Consider the following 16,782-nt stretch of genomic DNA (forward strand, 5'->3'; position numbering starts at 1 on the left):
TTCTCAAAATGTGTAAAAAAAAATAATTAAGATTTAAATTTTTCTTTTATTGGACCGTATACTTGTTATACCTAAATCTGATTCAGCAGATTTATCCCCGATGTTGTCTGTTAATGTCTGAACTTTGTGTTGAATATTTGTAACCACTTCAGACTGTAGAAAAATTACCTATGCTGTCATATAGCCCACACTATATGGGATTTGTTTTTTTTTTTCTTATATTTTTCGTCTACTATAACAGATTGAGGACCTTGGAACATTAAAACCAGCTCTGGATGGAAATGAGCCCTTTCTACTTTGGTGTAATACAGCTTTACACCACATGGAGGTGTTCCACCACACTCACCCCAAACATCGACTGCAGGGATTTGAAGTGTTCAAATGACAAATGAGCAGACTGATTTTAGGGGGGGGGAAGTGAGTTAATTAGCCTATATTTTGTAATTTACTTAGAATGAAATACATTTGTATGCATTCATTTGAGATATTTGTATATACACTGAAAAAACTGTTTCAATATGTGTATACCTTAGTTTTTTCCATGAACACTCATTCTCAGAAAACCTCTCTCAAACACACAATAAAGTAAAGTAACGAGACCAAACACAATGAATTTAAAAAATATATTCAGTGATTTCTGTAATAATATTTGAGGAGTTAGCTAAACATTATAAGTTTCTTAGTAAAAGGGACAAACACCCTTTAACAGTAATAATTGTAACCACAGTTGTCTCCCTAGGGACTCTGATGTATATAACTACACATACACCCACTCTCACATTCAATTTGAGAGTAAAACCTGTTTTTTTAATGTGTCATTTCTCAAAGCTCACACTTTGTAAAAAACTGATTTAAGAAGTCATGATGGAAACAAATAAGTATTTGTTTGAAAAACAAAAATGGCACTATAATATCACCACTATGACCCACTGAGCCATCTACTTCAAACATGACTCTCAATAAATAGTAAGAAGAGTAAGGCTTTGATTTAGAGTTGCTGGCTCATGTATCATGCACAGGCTCTTCCCGTAGTGCATGCAGGGAGACGTACCCAGACTTTTAGCAGATACTGTTTTCAGAGGGAAATGATTCCTTTGAGCCCATTAAAGATGGGAAACTTTAGCACATAACATGTAAATAAAATCAGCTCTTCAGTTACTCTTCTTCATTTCTGTTTATGAATACACTTCCACACAGTGCCCACAGCTCAAAATGTTGTATCAGATTTGATTTGAAAACCTTCTTTGCTACCATAAAGGTAGCACTCTCAGCAGCTTCAGCCCTTTTCTTCGAATACACCTATGACCTGAAGTCTGGATGTGCTTAAACTCATACAGATGAGTCTTTTATACGACAAAACAAACAAAAAGTAATTATACTTAATGTGACTTTTTATGATGATGATCATTGTAATGGTGATTTAACACTTCTTTAACAAGACCTGATCAGCTGGCTTACGACACACATCCTTAGAACTTACACCAAGTTGACAAACTTAGATCAGCAAATTTGAATGAAAACCTTCAGCTGCCGACAAGTGTTCATAAAGTCAGCGTGGTGAATATGAACACAGACAGATTTGTTGGAATCAAAGCGTCGCTGTGCAGACTCAACCCTGAATCTTAGCCTGGGAGTCAGAGAGCATGACTGCTCACAGACAGCATGAGGCACAGTGAAACTTGGTAATGTTTCAACAAAGCAAAACGATCTCTTGTTTTTTTCTCTAACTCGGGACATATTTTTTATTCTCCCCAGGAAATGGTAAATCTGGAGCCCGGTTGAAGTGTCCTGTCAGGAAGATCCCCACTGTGCCGAAGATGAAGAGGAGAATGGCGGCCCAGAAACACAACTTGTCGATCATCTTCCCAATCAATACCCAGCTTTCAATTTCCTTTAGTTGGAAAGAAAGTGAATAAAGATTTAATGTGTAACTTAACAGCTTGCCTAAAATATAGATACAAAAATATTGACTTGAAAACACGTAATAAACACACTCATCAAAAACATAACTGAAATTACACACAAACTATTTAAAGCAACACTCACAGATCCAATGTTATTTTGTTGTCTTGTGCTCTCAGCAATGAAGTTGCAGGCATCCACACATTGCTTAATCTCAGGTGCAGCTTGAGCCAGACTCTTGTACAGGTTGGCTGTGCTGCTGACATCCATATTGTCCACTAGGAGGGAGGAGACACTCACAGTTAGATGACAGTATGCTGCATTAGTTGAGGCAGATGCAGACATATTTGATGGTGATGATGAAAAAAAGCATGAAACCACATACAATTCACCTTTAATAAACAAAACAAGGGAGAAGAATAATTGCTATATTAACTAAACTTAAAACATTTGTATCAAGACATTTATCGTAAAATGATCTAACGACGAAACAAAAGCTGAAGTAAATTCAAGTAAAGGATCTACCTTTGGGCATTTACACTTTGCAGTGGGAAGAACATAACGTGTTCAATCTTCGGAGTATTTGTGTGACAAACTTAGTGCTGAGTCATTGGTTTTCAAATAAATGCCTCACCGATTGATCGTGTGAGACCGTGTCTCTCTCTCTGTTTGTCAAACATCATTTCACTGCGAGGTTGCTTCAGCACGTATTCCTCTGCTCTCTGCATGAGGCCGAAGGAGCTGCGCCGCCGCTCCCTCACCCCGTTCACCTCGGTCGCCACCTCACCCTCATCCACCAGCGGGGGCATGCCCAAGAAGCGAGGCACCATTTTCAAGAACACCTGCAGGAGGCAGAAAAGACAACGCCAGTCAGTTTACAAAAATGTTCCTCTTGAACAGATAAACTGGACTCAACTTTACGGGGTGCACTTACATGCTTGATGGTATGGGACATAGTATGAGTGCTGGGGCTGCGCAGCGAGAAGTTCAGCACCACAATTTGATTAGTCGCAATGAGAGTAGTGACACACATAACAAAGATCAGGTATCTGCAGAAGACAAAAGAGATGATCTGTGTCGGAGAGGAGACTCAAACTGTCTATTAAAGAAAGAAAAAAAACCAGCAGAGGTCAGCAGAGAAGACACTGAAACTCACTTGCCGATGAGGGGGACAGAGAGAGAGGTCTCTGGGATCTTCTGAGCAATGAGAAAGAGGAAGACAGTCTGAGCCAGCAAGACAGAGATGGACACAGTCAGCTTCTGTCCTCCAGCTGTGAGGGGACAACAGAGACTTAGGAAACAATTGACCATACCAAATATAGAAAGAAATCACTCCAGTTTTGGGACCAAACACTTTCAGTACATTCTCTGTGCTCAGGCACTATATAATGTAGGAAAAATGCAACGTTGCCAAAGTTCAATAAGAAAGATCTGTTGCCTCACATTGAATCTGCATTTCTCTCTAGGCATGCTTCTCCTGTTTTCTTCACTTCTGCTTTCCCACGCTGTCAAATCACTCATTCATAATCTTCTCGTCACATTTACCCAATGATTTCTCTGCCTGTGCTTTTTCAGCCAATCAGTTTCTCATCCCTGTTCTTTATATATCATCGTAATTCTGTCTGCCTTTTAGACCCCTTGATGTGCAAACCTCCCCCTCCCCATCACCACCTGACCCATCTAGGTTTTCCGGGAACCTCAATTGAAGTTCCCACCAATCATCTCCGATGTCCGCCCACCTCTGAGCCTGGTTCTGTCAAAGGTTTTCTTTCTGTTAAAAGTCATTTTTTTCTTCCCACTGTAGGAGTTTTTCTTTCTGTTAAAACTGAGTTTTTCCTTCCCGCTGTAGGAGGTTTTCTTGTCCTATCTCCTACATCCATTTCAGACATCACTATAAAGCGGCCTCTCATCGTCGGAGTCTAACCATCATGACTTCAGTAAATTGTTTTCAACTCCTACGATCTTTCCTATATTTATACTGCACAATAGTTGTAATACAATCTGTTTTCAGTTGGAGTTTAAATTTGGTCTTAAAACCCCTTCATCTGTGTAATAATAGCAGTAGAAAATTAAACAACAGCCTTTCTGACCTTGTGCCGGTAGAAAGTAGGCCAATACGACCAGGGAGGAGATGAGGGAGCAGGGCAGGATGATGTTGATGATGTAGAAGAGGGGCTTTCTTTGGATGATCAGGTTGAATGTGATCTCCTGATACTCCAGGTCATCTGGGGAATATCGTTTGTTGATCATCTTCCTGGCCGGACGATGAACAATGGCCCACTCTCCATTCTCTGAAAAGGGTCGGGGACGTAAGATAAGATAAGATAAGCCGGAGAAGACTTGTGTGTTTTTTACCGATGGAATACTGACTGTGTCTGTGCTGCACCTGTGAAAGCCTCGGGGTCGATGTCCACCCACTCGATAGTCTCCTCTGTTTCTCCAAGAGCCAATATGAGGTCCACTTCATTGGCACTGTACGTCTGGGATCTAGGGTTGCAGCAGTGGAGATAGAACAGAAATAAACGAATGAACTCGGAGTGATACAATATGTATATTTAAAATTATGAATCATACCACACCTGAATGCTAGCGTGCAGTTTTGATAATCAAATGGGAAGAAGGTGATTTCAATGGCACAAGTGCTACGATAGATAGCAGGAGGCAGCCAGTACATCCCGCCATTGTTGCTGATCAACACATTGGCGTAGTAGGCCACATCAAACTTGCCATCAATGCTGCAGAGAAAGACGTTTAAAAACAGAATGAGTGAACATCAAACTTTACGCTCACCTCTCCTGTAGACAGATGCAAAAATTCTGGATTTCACTTTTTGTCAGGGCCTTACTTGTTTTCAAGAACTATGTCGGGAAGCCAAACAGTGTTGCATGGGACTCTGATAATGTCAATGCCGTAATAATCAGATGCGTTCCAGACGAGGCGATAATCAATCCACTGCTGTAGTTGACATTTAAACGAAAGGTCACCAGGGACATTATTAGAAACATTTTACCAACAGTCTTGCCGGGAGTTGCACAAACAGAACAAAAACACAAGTATGAAGAGAGAGAAAACTCACAATCTCAATCCACACATTAGTCGTGAGAGTCTCCTCCTTCTCATTCTGTGGGATAAATAAAAAAAGTAGTATATTATATGTTGATCATGCACTGCTACATTACTTTAGTGAGCAGCTTCTATTGTGATAAGATGCAGACCAAAAAATGATTAATGCTATCGCCGTGGAGAAAAGATGGGAACTTGTGGTTGTTCTCTTTCTTAGAATAATGTGTGTTTCCTCTATCGCGCTGTCATACACATCTCCACCCATCGTCCAATGTCAAGACATTTTATTGTACAGCCAGGCTTTGTTGCAACAAGCAGGAAGATTGAGCTCTCACCAGGGAGATAAGGTTGGTGAGGGTCAGCTTTATCTGAACCGTCACCTTGTCTTCAGGATGAACCACCGGCCGGATATTCTTGTTGTAGCCTTTGAACAAGTTGCTGATTAGGTGTGACTCCTCATTACATTGCACTGCATAAAGAAAAGGTGAGAAATAGAGGGAGCATTATGTACAATTTACAATTTATGGGAAAAGAGTCTAGTTAAAGTTCATTCACTGACGGTAACATCTCGGTTTTTCAGCTGTAATAGTTTTCTAATGAAATATATCATTGCTCAGTTCAACACGTTGAGGGGTTTTGCAGCTACAACGTTGGTTTGGTTTAATAAGTCGTTTATAAAGTTGCTACAATGCCAGCAAACTTTAGATAGCCTAGATACTGCTGTGCAACAGCAACACTGGCAAAACTGTGATCATGAATGCTGTGTTTATAATCCTGTCCATTGCTGACTGCATAGTTTTAGACACAATACACAAAACTCTTACTAGCAATGAGTCAAAAAAATCTGGTGCAGGGGAACAAAAAGCTCTATTGTGTCTCCATGTAGGTAATAAAAGGTACCTCAATATACTCACTTGTCTAGTAAATACCCAGGATGGACCGCCATAACCAACTCCATAACTTCCGTAACTACTTTCAAAGTAGCAGTGTGTTTACAGTCTTGTGTCTTCTGTATGTTATGTGTGTTTTTGATCATGTGTTGTGGAATTTCAAACATCTCTGAACAGATTTTGAAGTAAACATGACCTGTTGTGTTTTAACACGTAGGTGCAACATCAAGGAAAAAAACACAACCACTGCAGATGAGCAAATTCACAAAGACTTGTCTGGACTCCAGAGTCCATCCTAAAAACTGCACTAAATGCCAGAGTATTCCTTGACTACACTATTTTTCTGAATAAAGTTTAAGAGAGACCAAGAGAGGGTAAAGCAGAGGTTATTTTCGACCCCTTCCCTCCCCAGCTGTCACTATCCATAGCTCAGATTACACAGCAGCTGGGAAACTCTAAACTCTGACTTTAAGTCACACTCAGATCATCTACCGGTACAATAATCATCAATATCATCACGAGGCAAAAATGGTGACAGTAACGCATACTGCAAAGCAGTAAAGATGTCGTCCCCCATCTGCGATTCACTCCTGGATCTGGCTGGTCCAATCAGACACAAATATGTAACATAGCTGTGAGCTGTATTTCACCCACGTGACAATTTGCATAACAGGCAATGCAATAACAGTGGTGAGACATTACATTCCAAAAAGGTTTGTCAATTTTTAAATATTAAATGCCAAAAATTATGCCAGATACAGGAGATAACAACACATGTAACAGTGAAATGCAGCCAACACTATAAAATTTTAAATATGTGTTTGAGTTTGCAATGTTTTCCTCCAGTTTCACAATGAAGAAAAACAAAAACAATTCTTCTTAACAGGAACAGGAATTGTTTAAGAAAGTATTACTAGTTTCAGCAAGTTGACGGAATTGTCCACCATAAGGCTTTTATAGTTTTGTTGGTGTGTTTGTGGAAGGCACTTCCTGTTTCTGTGTTTCTGATTGTTTACTGTGACAAGAAGGGTGCAGGTGGTAGACTGGTCAGAGCAGCATGACCATACAGGTAAATATTTCAACATCCCTGTTTGGAGTAAATTTAGGTTAAGCTCACCCTACGTCTTTACGGCACCATTTTAAACAGGAGAATTAAAGCAGTTTTAATGTGAGCTAAAAAATGAAAGAAAAATAATAATAAGAAGAAAGTGTCTGGTCTATCTGCCAATACGTATCCTTTCCAAGAGGACTTCAGTCCATCTGTAGAGTCATGTTGTGAGTCAGGTGACCTCCAGTCCAGTACATCTTGTCCTGATCATATTAAGACCGAAGAGGAGCAGAGTTCATTCCTGGATTAATAGCAGGATTGTGAGTTCAACTGTTGCTCCAAGTGCACAGTGACCAAATGTAAATTATTTGGGTGTAATCATAATGTTTGGTTTCCTGTAATACATCAATATAACACTCAGAGTCTATATGTAAGGGTGACTCATCCATGTCAGCACCTTATCAGAAAGGATTTGCTTTAACTACTCCACTGACCTCTGCCAAGGAGATGGGACTCAAGAAGCCTTTTCCTCCTACTGTTGAGAACAACTCGTCACACCTTTTTCACTCCCAGCGGCCAAATTGGTTTAAAAGAGAATTTCAGTAACGCAAATTAGATATTTTTTCCACCATATTCAGGCCTCCACTGCAGCTTTCTGGGATACTATTACCCTCTTGTGGCTGAGCCCAATCTGTGCCAACCAGAAGAGCTTTACAAGCTCCAGTACTGTTGCTCTCATGACCACAGAGCACAGGGGACCTTCTGCTTTCCTGATGCTAGTGGACTTTTTAGGCTCATCTGATTGCATTCACTGTATGGAACAGATAATTCTTGTGAACATCAGAATCAATTGTCATGTGTGAAAGTGTGTTACTGTATATGAGTAGAGACAAAACTCAAAATGCTCTGTATGTGGTTAGCCTACATGCTAAATCTGAAAACATCATACAAGTCTTTAAATTAAGTTCAAGCTGTAGTGCACTGATGTGTGCAAAAAGCCAAATCAGACCAAATCATAATTATTCATGGATATTTCAGAATATATATCTATTTCAGAGCAGTTGCACATATGCTAGCAGCAGAAGAAAAGTATCTGATTCCAAATTTGGTTGAAGTCATCTCCACGTGTGAGTGTGGTGTCCAGGTTTTAACAAGCTTTTATGAAGTCTAAAGTCTGGAAAGTTTTCTGAATCCTGACAATCACCACAGTATAAGCTGCAGTTAGTTTGTCTCTGAACACTGATCTTCTCCCTGCACATGACGGGCACAAGGCATTACAGACCTTATGTTCCTGGATAAGACGACAAGCCACTCAATGACGATGTGCCAAAAGTTTGTGACTGCGCCACTTACCCAGACCCGTTAAAGTCCAGAGAACAGTTACAACGCCAAGAAATATCCCAAAACTACACGCTGCCGTCATGTTCCAAGACCTCTCCGCTGCACTGCGCCGCACAATATTTAAATATAAAGTTTAAAGGAGAGCGAGAGTAGAGACTGAGGAAGAGCCTTAAATCCCCCCCACCAAACACCCCGACTGTCGCCCACCCCGGCTGTCGCTATCCGTAGCTCATGTTACACAGCAGCTGGAAGAACTAAACCAGGACTTCAAATCACACTCCGGTCACCCACAATAATCATCATCCTGATCATTAGTCAACAACTACAACATTAGACAACAAGTGCAGGGACGCCTGTGATATCTGTCGTATTTGAGACATGTAATTGTTAGGATGGAGGTAATAATGAGACCTCGTGATGATTATTTTTCATACAATCCATCACCAACATCCCTATATTATATTTATAGAAGTAATGCTGACTTTTGTCTGTAACTTTGTGTGCGTCACAGAGAGAAAAGAAGAGATACATGAACCCCGTGGGTGCACCAAGATGAACAGGTGACTGGCTGAGCAGGCCTGCCCTCCCCCTGCTATGTGTCCAGGGTATTAATATATACAGCAGAACCTTACGACTCCAGCAGTGAGAGAGTGTCTGCACACAACCGTGGTTAGAGGGCTTGGAGGCAGACAATGCTCATAAAACCGTGGAGACAAAGGCTCGGATCTGCAGCGAGATAAGTCACCTCACTTTTTAATTTTTATTTCCACAGCTCACACTACACTGGTAATGTCAGCATGTTTTACTAATTCGATTCAAATGCAGAGACTAAATTTGCTATTATAATTAATGCTGTGAGTAATACAAGTGTCTTTCTCTACAGTGACAAGGGCAACAGACTGATTTTTGGAATGTACCATGTGAGTTGCAAAGTATGGGATGTACTTCTAAATATACAGTTAGGGAAACAGAGATGAGCTTCTTTAAGGTAACTGGAGCCTCCAGAAGTCAGATTATGTGTCTCACACTCGGGGCTCGGAGACAGGAGGAGGAGTGGAGCGGTCCAGCTTCAAACACAAAGGCCATCCATCCACTCACGGAGCCTTCCTCTCACTACAATCAGTCAGAGCAAAGTCCAATGTTTTACCTTTTACTGTGCAGCTGAAACCAAGAATTTTCTTTGAACTCTACTGGATTAGATACGGCAATTCTTTAAAATAACTGACATGGAAACCGGTCAGTGCAAAATGCCAGACGAGCCTGCGTAACTGTTTTTATAGCTTGTGTTATAAATATAGCCACGTCCAGTGAAGCAAGGGGTTCAAGCCATAGTAGAGTTAATGTGGTTGGACCGACTGAGGTATCTAAATATGCAATGACAACATTTTTTTTATTTTTTCCGGCCTGTTGTGCATCCATGCATGGAGTTAAAGTCCTATAGGTCAAAGTAAATGTCTTTGAATGGACCAGGAATTTATAAACATCCCTTCACACTGCCAATTAAAGCCATTAAGGGTCAAACCCATGAGAATCAATAACCATTATGCATCTTTTATGTTTGCTTTTTAATGTCTATTCACTCATCCAGCTCAGAAAATGTCAACTGTTTAAATTTTAACTTTACACTTTTGTTGAAGCCCGGGAAAACTTTAATAAATAATAATGCTCCTGGTGCTGCGGTTTGAATGTTCTTACTCTCCAGATGTGCTTCTCAGTCCTGTAATGCTGTGCAGCAGCTCCACAGGTTGTAACTGACAGTGACTACAATACTTTTCCTGCTTCACTGAACCTCCATGAATGAAAAACACACACTGCAGAGTGAATTCCTACCATGTGTGTTTTGTGAATCATGTTAAGAATTAGCAGCTTGCTACTTTTTTTTTTTCACAAAAAGAACTTGATAAACTCCATTTATTTCAATGTATGTTGTTGCATCAGGATGCTGAATTACAGAGTACCAGCTGTGTGAAGTTCAGCTTTTCTGAATGGGCCACACAGTTTTTCCGGGCGGGGGTTGAGCCTCCCTCGTCAGTTGCAGCTTATTTCAGACGGAATCATCCATTGGTTGCACAGAATAAAAGCCCCGTGACCAGACCCCTCCCCGGCCTAGTGATGAATGCCCCTGCTTTCACTGTTTTTTTTCCCCCCTTCCTGCTTCTCTGCAGAAAAATACCATTGTTAAGTCCCTCTTCATGAGCGCACATGTGGTTTGGCTTGAGTGTGGAGTTCAATGTCTGTTCACCTCCCCCCACAGCAGCAGCGCCTGCAGAGCCACCAATGGGGACCAATCACTGGGTTTCCCATGATTATCACTATCAGAGGTGATAATACAGGGAACACCCTTTATGAGCTACATCAGTCATCCTCTTTTACTGACACGTCTCAGACTTTAGACTTCAACAATCATAAGAAAATGTCAACATAAATTAGATTCCATACACATAGAAGTCCAAAATTCTTTTGATCATGAAATACGAGTCATCCTTTGTAAAGAAAAAAAATAAATAAGGTGACAGGAAAGAGGGATTTTTTTTTAATCCTATGTAGGGTCATTTTGTTGGCTTCCTAGAACTGCAGATCTTTGTCATATCTAGAATTAGATTAGGATGAAAAGACTTCTTTATTCCCTTTGCCATCTCGGCTCGAGGATAAGCCTGGTTAGACTTTGTTATTCATTGACAAACATGTATTTGGTATCACATCTCTCTGTTCAGTGACTAAAAAGGAAATTTGTGGTCTCACAAATGAATCAAGAACAGAGATTCACTCTAGGTTGTCATGACTTAAATGCAGGGATTAATTGTTAATGTTAAACCAAAATACTTTTTAGAGGTGTGTCAGCACTGTCGGTTGGTGAGTGGTGTTTATGGTGGTGCTCTTAACGGTGTGTGTGAATGAGTTATAGAGAGAGACAGAGTGAGAAGGGGGAAGGAGGGGGTCGGTAGTGGGAGGAGAGGCAAGAAGGAGCAAGTGTTTACTTGAGCTGACCGGGAATATAGTGCACATACAGAAGATGAAACTGGAAGAAGGAGGTTACTGACAGACAAGCAGAGTTGGCTCTGCTTTATCAGCTCGGGGCTGCACTCAGCTGATCTCTGGACTCTCAGGTTGAGCAACGCAACAAGAAGAGACAGGCGGCTCCAAAATTCAGTTAGAAACAAAAGGCTGAACCAAAGGGAGGACGTGAATTCAATAAATTCAGGGAGAAAAAAACAAACCGAAACAGCAGCAACAGGCCAGAGACAGTGACAGGGGAAGTTAAGCATCGACAGAGGCTCTCTGAGGTATTATGGTGGACAGAAGTTTTTGTGTGTGGTTTTAGGGAGGAGTATGAAGGATTTGAGAGGACAGAGGGTCAGAGGCAGTGGTATGGTACAAAGTAACTGCGGTGACAGCCAGTGCAAGGGGACAAGGACTCATGTGAGACACGGAGGAATTAAAAGATAACCGACAGAGAGAAAGGAACAGAGGCGGACTGGCAGGCCCTAAACTGGACTTCAGTATGGGTGTGAAGAGCAAGGCTGCCGCAGCTATCTTAGTCCTGCTGCTGTTCCTCGGCTCGCTGTGGCTACGTGAGTATTTCTGTGTGTGTGTGTGTGTGTGTGTGTGTGTGTGTGTGTGTGTGTGTGTGTGTGTGTGTGTGTGTGTGTGTGTTGTGTGAGTGGTTTCCATGTTTCACTATTAATCTATACAATCCCTCCCTTGTTTGGAATGTATTTTCTTCAGATCAGGAATGTGTCACATGATGCATTGGCTGCAGAGTCAAGCATGGTGGTCCCAAGACTTTTTGCTCATTCTCTACGCTCAAAAATAATTTCAACATCACGGAAATATTTTTGTGTGCGATCTGACTTGTTATTCAATTGTTAGATGACAGAATTATTTATTTTTTTAAGCTGTTTTCAGTCAGTCACATCAGATTAGCTGTGATCTGAATGTAGACTTTTTACACACAATCTTTTGTAGTCAAAGATTCTTGGGTTTAACGGTCTATAATCCAAAACTTAACTCTAGGTGTTTAAAAAGAAGCTACTTTTCTGCATCCCTAAAAAGAAATGACTAAAATCCTTAGATTTTTTTTTTTGATCTACAAATTGACAAGAAATGTGATAAGTGCTTTCAATATGTGGAAAAACAGAGATTCAAATTTTGGATTAAATTTAAAGTGCTGTTGCTGAACTGCCACCTCTGTATCCTCATACTAACTCAGAGAACTTAAATTTAGTTTTGGCTCTTAGTCCGAAGTGGCAAGACTTCACATCCCTCTGGACATTTTTGTCTCCGTTTAGGTCACTGTCAAATTAGGAAAACATTTCTGTCAACTGTCAGATGGGCACCGAGTTTGGGCACAGAGGGGACGTTCAGTAGCAGTACGATCTGACTACATGCAAGTTCAGCTAAATTCTTGTTTGTAATGTGGTCTAGTGCAGTGGTCCCTAAGGTGCGGACTGGACACTCACAGGGGCCTCTGAGGAAATGTTAGGCGGTCCCAAATAAAACTGAAGCATTCCCTTTAAGCATACCACAGCTGCACTGAACAAGCTCATGTCCCTTTTCCACCAGTTATTTAAAAGGTATGCTGAGAAATAGAGGAACCCACAAACTCATACCTATCAGAAAGTAAAGGCTCTTTCCTTAACTGCAACTTCTCTTATTAATATATCATAGTAATTGTGTCTGCATGGATCTTGAGGCCCTATTGAGGCATGTAAAGTTAATAGGGCCAAAAAGTTATCACAGCAGTTCGTGCACATGCTGAGGACATCAGTTAAGATCACAGGGTTTGCTTTGTCACTGCTAGAAGCAGCTCAAAACACATTAAAACTCAACATTACGCTCCCTTTTCAGTCAGAAGGTTATTTGCTGCTTTAAGAATGCTTTTACGTACTGTAAAGTGAGATCTAAAACTTTACCAGAAAAAAAAATCAAGAACATAAAAACAGAGTGGGTGTTTTCATAAATGGTTACATAGATGTGTCAGATGACAGGGCTTGGTATTTATGAAAGACAGGGTGCTCTCATAGCTATAAACAGTAAGAATGTATGAAAAAAAGCAAGTGTGAAAAGGGGCATGTTTGATTAAGCTACAACCTGAATCTGCAGCTCTCCACAGCTTTAAAGTGAGTTTGAGACTCTCCCCACTACTCTCTACACTGTCATGTTTTTGGACAACACTTTGGACGTTTCACCAAATTTCACAATTTACTCGTGTAGTTTCGCAGGTTACAGGTGAACAAAAACACAGTGTCGGCAAAAAGTTAAAAAAACAAAAACGTAGGAGCTGGCAGAAGTCCCAGACAAGGAGTGATAAGCTGCAAAGCAATGGACTCACGTGGGGAAGCGAAAACGTGTCATGATCTAACAACTGGAAGACAGGGAGGCAGGAGGGAAAACATTGATTGCTGATTGGCGAGCGTCTCGCTAAGTGAGCGCAAGAACTTCTGCGAAAACAACAACAACAACAACAACAACGCAAAGGCAGGGAACGTAAAGCCAAACAGATACAGGAAAGGAGTGATTTCAAAATAAAACAGGAAACCCAACAAATTACAAGCAGAATCATGACGTTCTCAGATATGAGCTCTTTACCTTGCATGAGTTTCTCAGCTGGCGACAAGCTGGTGGACATAGTTTAGCAGCTGAGGAGCCAGATAAGCCAGAGACCTACAACGAAGCTATGAGAGTGTCAATGTTGGACTTATATATTGTCAGGTTGGCAGAAACACAGCTCCAATTAAATGCTAATGTTGCTTTGTAACCTGCACAAAATCTAACTGCAGGATTTATGTCTCTCTAATGTCCCATTGCAGAGGGAGGTTTGGATTACCACTGGGATTCCTGTTTAAAAGGTTACAATCAGGTAAATAAGGTAAGAGTACACATTATGATTCAATTATTACATCGCTTGCACATTAGGCTACAACGAGGAAGCAGATGGGGAATTTGAATTAATCTCATCTGCTTTCCTCCTTCCTTTGTCCGCTGTTGATTGCCCCCACATTCACACACCTCCCATCCCCCCACCTTCAGCTTCACCAGCTGTCCAACAGCAGTGGGGCCGACAGGGCTGAGGGCCTGAAGGAGTGCCCCGGTCAGACCTTTCAAGTTGCACTGCTGCTCTCCCACCTGCTGGCCACGCCAGCATACACCTCCGACGTGCTGCTGCAGCCCTATCTGTCCAGCTGGGATGAGCTCGTGAAGTAAGATCATCAGATAAAGGAAGGGCACAGTGACAGAGATTAATTTACAACCAGAGAGAATGAAGTAATTTTGTGGTTTATGGCATAATCTGGACTCTGTAAAATGAATCATCCTGTTCTGTGTCACCCTTCCAGGTTTATGGAAGCCCTGGGCCCTATGGTGGGATTGATATCTAAAGAAATAGAAAGTAAGACCACTATAATCCGCCAACTGGCCCTATTGGCAGAGGAGAACCCTGAAGCAGAACTTCTTCCAGATACAATAAACTCTGTGAGCACAGACGGTGGGACAAAGAATCATTTAGAGGCCTCAAAGCACTCAGATGCCTACCACTCTGTGCGTTCCATGATCTGGGTGGAGCTGAACCGAGGCCTGGTGGACTTCAACCACCAGACAGACTCCGGGTGCCGGACTCTTCTGCGCCTGCATCGCGCTCTGCTCTGGCTGAAGCTCTTCCTGGAGAAGCTGGCAGAGACTCCGGTGGCGGCTCGGCTCAAGAGCCCCTCCGAGCTGTGTCGCGAGGCCTACCAGAGCACCCTCGCCAACCACCACGCCTGGTTTGTCCGCAGGGCTGCCGAGCTGGCCTTCATCGCCATGCCAGAGCGGGGTTTCTTCTTCAGGCTGGTGTGTGTGCAGAACCAGGAGGAGCTGCGCATCATTTTGAACAGAGTGGTTAAGGCCACGGAGGAGGTTTATGACAGGACACAGAAAGCCCTGGAAGAAAATGGCATGCTGGACCTGCCGTAGTAAAAGGGCACCATCAGACTGGACATACAGCTTCTGCTGCTGTTCTACTGTGCCAATGGCATCACACATACGATCACCACAGTTGCATGTAAACTTATCAGTGAAACATGACTTACATGTGCCATATTTTTCCTGTCAACCAAAGTGTTGTGTCAACAATCAACCAACACTGAAAGTCAGTTTGTTTTTAGTGACTGATTGACATAACTGGTCTAGATGCCTTGTAGCCTTACAATCTCCATGGGACCAATCTATACTGATTAAAGAGGTATTTCGCAACAAAAACTGATATGGTGCTTCACAGTAAAAGTTGTGTGGAGTATTATTTTGTCAGTTTTAGATATAGTGGAAGTTTTTCGACCATGTTCAGAATAATTAAATATCTCTTTAACAATCCCAGAGAGAATCCAGTTGCCTGTTTCCTAACAAAGTCTGGTCCAGTGTGATAACTTTGTCATTTAAAAAGCCACTGAACTGTTGTGTAATGCCATCCAACAACCAGCAGGGGGTCCAGTTCTCTGCCACAGACTAATCTTCACTTTCCTGACAACAAGGTGGAAATAATTTGTTCTGTGTGACACTCTGGGCACATTTTCCAAATTGTGGAGATGGCCACGTTACCACTGGGCCCGTAGTAACGTGAACAAGTTTTTGAACACAAAACCAACCTCTTAATATCTCTTTGGTTGTGGGAAGATATTTGCTGTGAGAGTTTACAAATTAGAAAAAGTCCTCAAGTGAGGAAAATCAAAGACTTATAGGATCTTCAGGATCATAATACATTGTTGTCTAACAGTGAGAATAGCACGTGTAAGTGTCAATCAGTGGAGCCACTCTTGACCAAACTATTTTAAACCCACAAATACCTCTAATGCTAGGTAATCCTGGCTCTCTTCCTTTTCCTGCACGGCTCTCCCTCTTTCTGAGGAGGTGACGGCGAAGAAAAGAGAGATAAGGATAGAGCCTGACACCACGGAGAGCACAGGAGACAGGAGCTGGGTGAAGGTCAGTCAGCGGAAGTACACTTCACCTATAATCTTGTCAAGCGGTCGGTGGCAGACTGTATTAAAGCATCTCCCAAATGAAAAAAAAAAAAAAAGTCCAAACTAAACCGGAATCACATTTTTCTGATCGTTGGTCAACAAGTGTGTATGATTGAGCAATTAATTTATGAATAATCCAGCCAATTGGGGAATTTTGACCTGTGATGCAGGTGGATTATGTGTTTATAGTGGAATTTCCACTGCATCAATAGATAAAGTGCTGATATTCTTACTGGTTCATTTTACACATAGTCATCATACTACATGAAAAGATGCACCTCTAACCTTCTGCATTTCTTTTGACTTTCACGTGTTACTACAGTGTGTGAGTGCGTGTTGTGTTGGTGTCCACTGTTTAGAATGTGGGGATTGTGGCGAATGAGATTATATTAGATTATATCCATTTGACACTACTTTTGGCGGCGAGTGGCTTCTTTTTCTGTCACTTGCAATGGCTGTGCTATATTTGTCTACATTTTGTTTCACAATGAGTCTCAATGAAAAGATCTATTGTTATTACAGCCATTCCATGTTAGTCTCAGTGTCT

At 41.6% G+C, this 16,782-nt stretch overlaps 2 protein-coding genes across 6 annotated transcripts; one reads left to right on the top strand and one right to left on the bottom strand.

Moving 5' to 3' along the window:
- Positions 1 to 609: 609 nt before the first annotated feature.
- chrne (cholinergic receptor, nicotinic, epsilon) lies at positions 610 to 8,418 on the bottom strand. Its single transcript, XM_069146641.1, has 12 exons — positions 8,257 to 8,418; positions 5,301 to 5,434; positions 4,979 to 5,023; positions 4,748 to 4,857; positions 4,482 to 4,637; positions 4,289 to 4,389; positions 3,993 to 4,193; positions 3,059 to 3,173; positions 2,837 to 2,951; positions 2,537 to 2,744; positions 2,047 to 2,180; positions 610 to 1,891 (listed from the first exon to the last, which is right to left on the bottom strand). Exons 1-12 carry the CDS (start codon positions 8,324 to 8,326, stop codon positions 1,724 to 1,726), a joined length of 1,557 nt encoding a protein of 518 aa, XP_069002742.1. The 5' UTR covers positions 8,327 to 8,418; the 3' UTR covers positions 610 to 1,723.
- A 471-nt stretch (positions 8,419 to 8,889) lies between these two features.
- gltpd2b (glycolipid transfer protein domain containing 2b) lies at positions 8,890 to 16,770 on the top strand. Of its 5 annotated transcripts, XM_069146651.1 has the most exons (6): positions 8,890 to 9,030; positions 9,128 to 9,164; positions 10,499 to 11,816; positions 14,055 to 14,113; positions 14,275 to 14,444; positions 14,580 to 16,770. In XM_069146651.1, exons 3-6 carry the CDS (start codon positions 11,747 to 11,749, stop codon positions 15,190 to 15,192), a joined length of 912 nt encoding a protein of 303 aa, XP_069002752.1. In that variant the 5' UTR covers positions 8,890 to 9,030; positions 9,128 to 9,164; positions 10,499 to 11,746; the 3' UTR covers positions 15,193 to 16,770. The 5 variants fall into 5 exon arrangements, with proteins under 5 accessions (XP_069002752.1, XP_069002748.1, XP_069002749.1 ...); XM_069146647.1 differs by having other exon boundaries at positions 8,890 to 9,164; XM_069146648.1 differs by having other exon boundaries at positions 9,128 to 11,816.
- The last annotated feature ends 12 nt before the right edge of the window (positions 16,771 to 16,782 follow it).

The sequence above is a fragment of the Embiotoca jacksoni genome, unplaced genomic scaffold (genome assembly GCF_022577435.1).
Source record: "Embiotoca jacksoni isolate LCO1_2020_lvr unplaced genomic scaffold, fEmbJac1.0.p SCAF_13, whole genome shotgun sequence".
NCBI classification, from domain to species: Eukaryota; Metazoa; Chordata; class Actinopteri; family Embiotocidae; genus Embiotoca; species Embiotoca jacksoni.